We start from the raw sequence: 3,745 nt of genomic DNA, 5'->3' as shown, positions 1-3,745 counted from the left end.
ATTTTACAAAAAAGTTAGACAAACTAAACACCAAAAAATTGGCCTTTTATTAATTAGAAGTTCTTTTATCTCTATCACCTATTTGTGTTGGCACACGTGGATGATACACTAGTTATAGAAAGTAGTTCTTCTGAACTTCATATTATAATTCAGCAATTTGAACTCTATATTTTGTCTAAAAGATCTTGAAAATTTTATCCTTTTTATTGGGTTAGAAGCTAGTTATCCGCATGCTATCAATCTCACTATCAATCAATAGAAGGGCATCAAAAGGATTCTGTGTTACATTCAAGGTACTAGAGATCAAGAACTAGTTTTTTTCTAAAGTAGTAACACTAGAAAAATTGGCTTTACGGATGCATATTGTGGAGACAATCTTGATTGCAAAAAGTGTATGGTTAACTATTGCATTTATCTTGGAAATAACTTACTAACATAAAACCAGTTCTGTATCAATTTATTTGTACCATGCATCAATTCATCATCTTATCAAAATATCATACATATATTTTTCATATAAAATATTTTACATATAGTATATCACATAGGAAATCCAAATACTTTGAATTGGATTTACATTTTATTAGAGACCAAGTGAATTAGAAAACGACTATTCATTACTCATGTTCCAGTCAAATCCAAGTGGCAGACATCTTTACAAATCCCTTTGAAGCTGTATTAATAAAGTTAGTTATTGTTTGTTAGGATATAACGAGAAAGTTGTTATTGGCTGTTAGGTGAGATTAGGCATCTGGATATAACAACTCTTCTACATCTCTTAGTATAGAAGATTCTCATCCACTCTGCTTTCTTTATTATGATTGCGAAAGAGAGCAAAGTAATAGGATTGTTGAGTGTTGAGCAAAAAGTGATTGAAAATGCAGAATTATCATAATAAACAGAACAAAGCGGGAGAGATGAAAATGAAACAAAGTTGAATTGAGAATGAAACATATTACATATGTAGAGGCTGACAAAGAAGCAGGAGTCAATACCCGAACCAACACACCCTCAAGAGGGTATTATCTGGTGCGCTCTTGACTCCCTCAGTCCCTCTACACCCCACACACATAACATAACTATTAACTACACCCACACCCACACCCACACATTCATCACTTCCCTAACTAACTACTTAAACAACTAACAACCCCCATGTGCTTTTTTATTTAAATCCCACTTTTACCCCTCCCCTTGTTAAATTAAAGTTACCACTAAACAGATTCGATTTTAGGTGGGAAAATCAATGCAAGCATTAATTAGTTGACTGTTTTGGGAGGTGCAGTGGTGGTGGTTGGTTCATTGTTGGCGGTGTTGCAAAGAGAGGCTTCGATCTGGTGCACGGTGCTGCAGAGGTGGTTGGTGATGGAGGTGACGCTGGACAGGTTGAGCTTGGCGGAGGGAATGGTGCTAGCTAGAATCTGGAGGCCAACGGTGAGGAGGCAGCCATGCTCATTGATAAGAGCTTCAGAAGAGGATGAGTTGTTGGTTGATGGCGGCATTGGCGTTATAATGAAACCTTGTGGGAGAAGCGCAATGCATGAAGGATCCTCTCCGCTCATGGCTACCTGAATGGAGTCCACAGCAATGGTAGTGTACACCACCACACTCCCTGATTGGTCCGTACAGCTCTCTTGCAGCATTAGCTCCACGTTCTGCGACGAGTTGCTCGCAACCTGCATCAAAACAATGTGTAACTAACTAACTAACTAACTAACTAACTATACATGTTTAAATCCAAGTCATCTTACATTTATGCGGAGAAGGGAAATGCAGTTTCCTGGATGGGAACCATTTGCAATGTGAGCAACTTCATTGAGTGAATTCCCATTGGAAAGAGCATCCATCTGAGATCTGTGGCGTTCATCGCGTAACAGATCAAAGACCTTGGTGTGGGAATAGGGAAGCCAAGTGGTTGAAACAGCACCCAGAATGACACCGTTGGGTTGACCAGGCTCTGTGATCTTCCTGGTGGTGATTCTAACGGTATCTTCAGGGGAATCTGATATTGCAGTCCATGATTGACCACTTGACGTGCTCATGTTGAGGCTGAACGTTCTTATCATCCTCTGTGCAAGTTTCATCAAGTTCTTTCTAGCTTCTGGTGAGTGTATCACTCCAAGATCTGAAATGTTTCTGGCCATGAGGCTAGCAACCCTCTCACATTGTCTCTGCAAAACACCCAACCACCGCTGTGCACCAAAAGCCATACCACTGTAAACATAGTTGCTGAATATCTGATGCACGGGTTTCTCTTCTACTTCTGCATGCTCAATCCATGTTACCTATACATATATATGCATCGTTATTTATTACTATCCTTTTACATAATATGTATGTATCATCATTTTATTCCAAACATAAAACACTGACGCACCCTTGAATATCCATTTGGCATGTCTTGAATGAGACAGCCAGAGGGTCGCCTGCAGTATCTGGGATAAGAAGGGTGCAGGTTCTGCTGAAAGCTATCGATTGGGAAGTCAACAATGCCCCACGTTCCCTCCTCAGCGTTATGTTGACAGTACCGAAGGAAATGAGTCTCACGAGTCGATACCAATGGAGAAAGAACTTGGAATTCCGCATACATCTGATCCATCACAAGTAATAATCAATTAATCAAAGTGCATGATAACTACAATTTGAATCATTATTGACACCTACCAGCTGAAGAGACCCGCTTGCATGGCCAGAAGCATTTGAAGATATTATTTGGACCGTTTTTGCTCTAGAAACAATTGTGGGAAACAGTTCCATCCACTTGTTCTACAATATATATCAACAACAAAACAAGATTATATGAAAAGAATCAACATGCAAGATTGTGTCTAGTTGAATAATGACTTACAGCATCGAGGAAGGCATCAACAAGAGTGACACTATTCATGATGACAACAGCGGTGTCACGGCTAGCTTCAGTCCGGAGGTCAGTCCGGTGCTTGAGATTCAACGGCCACGGGAACAGCCTGCCGTGCTCCTCAAAGTTAAGAACTTCCCTATCGCCGTCGCAGCCACGGATCCAAAGCGGCTCGTTAGCATGGCACATCTTGACAAGCTCGGCCATGGAAGAGGCGGCAAGGTCCATGGCCAGAGACTTCTCCTCTTCCATTAAGAGACCGCCCTCCGGGAACTGAGAAGCTTCCGGGGGCAGCATTGGAACAGGAATCATCTCGGTGCACGGGGGAATGGTGGGATCAACGTAGTGCCTTGGGTAGATGTTCATGTCCAAGTCCAGTGATGGGGCCATCAGTGCTGGTGCTGGTGCCATTGTTTGGATTGGACGCCCGCTGTATCTTGATGTCAGGCAACACACACGTTCCAACTGAAAAATTAATCACAAGAATTCTCAAAACTTAATACATAGGTAACACGGGTAACATTCAAATTTTAACGTAACAAGATACAATCTAAATCAATTATACTTGCTAGATAAAAAAAAAACCACCTATCAAATCGTATAAAACATATATAAAATACAAAATATTGATATATAAGTATATAAGTCTTTAAGCCAATGAATTATAATTCAAATGGTATAGTCTCTCCATACTCAATTAAGAAGTTGCAGGTTTGAGTCTCCTATCTTTGATAAAAAAAAATAATATTTTTTAATTAATATACCTTTTAAATTTCATGCAGAACTTAATGCTTTATCTCTTAAAAATAGTCTACCAAATTCACATTTTAAAGCTTTTGAAAAATCTCTACGTAGTATTTTATAAATACATAAGAAAATATCTACCAA

The 3,745-nt window shown here is 39.5% G+C and overlaps 1 protein-coding gene across 1 annotated transcript; it reads right to left on the bottom strand.

Moving 5' to 3' along the window:
- LOC107639924 (homeobox-leucine zipper protein HDG5) lies at nucleotides 872–3,357 on the bottom strand. Its single transcript, XM_021122756.1, has 5 exons — nucleotides 2,849–3,357; nucleotides 2,665–2,766; nucleotides 2,378–2,590; nucleotides 1,752–2,285; nucleotides 872–1,676 (listed from the first exon to the last, which is right to left on the bottom strand). Exons 1-5 carry the CDS (start codon nucleotides 3,266–3,268, stop codon nucleotides 1,260–1,262), a joined length of 1,686 nt encoding a protein of 561 aa, XP_020978415.1. The 5' UTR covers nucleotides 3,269–3,357; the 3' UTR covers nucleotides 872–1,259.

The sequence above is a fragment of the Arachis ipaensis genome, chromosome B05, assembly GCF_000816755.2.
Source record: "Arachis ipaensis cultivar K30076 chromosome B05, Araip1.1, whole genome shotgun sequence".
Lineage (NCBI taxonomy): Eukaryota > Viridiplantae > Streptophyta > Magnoliopsida > Fabales > Fabaceae > Arachis > Arachis ipaensis.
Note: the sequence above shows the minus strand (reverse complement) of the source record. Positions and strands in the feature narration are given on the sequence as shown.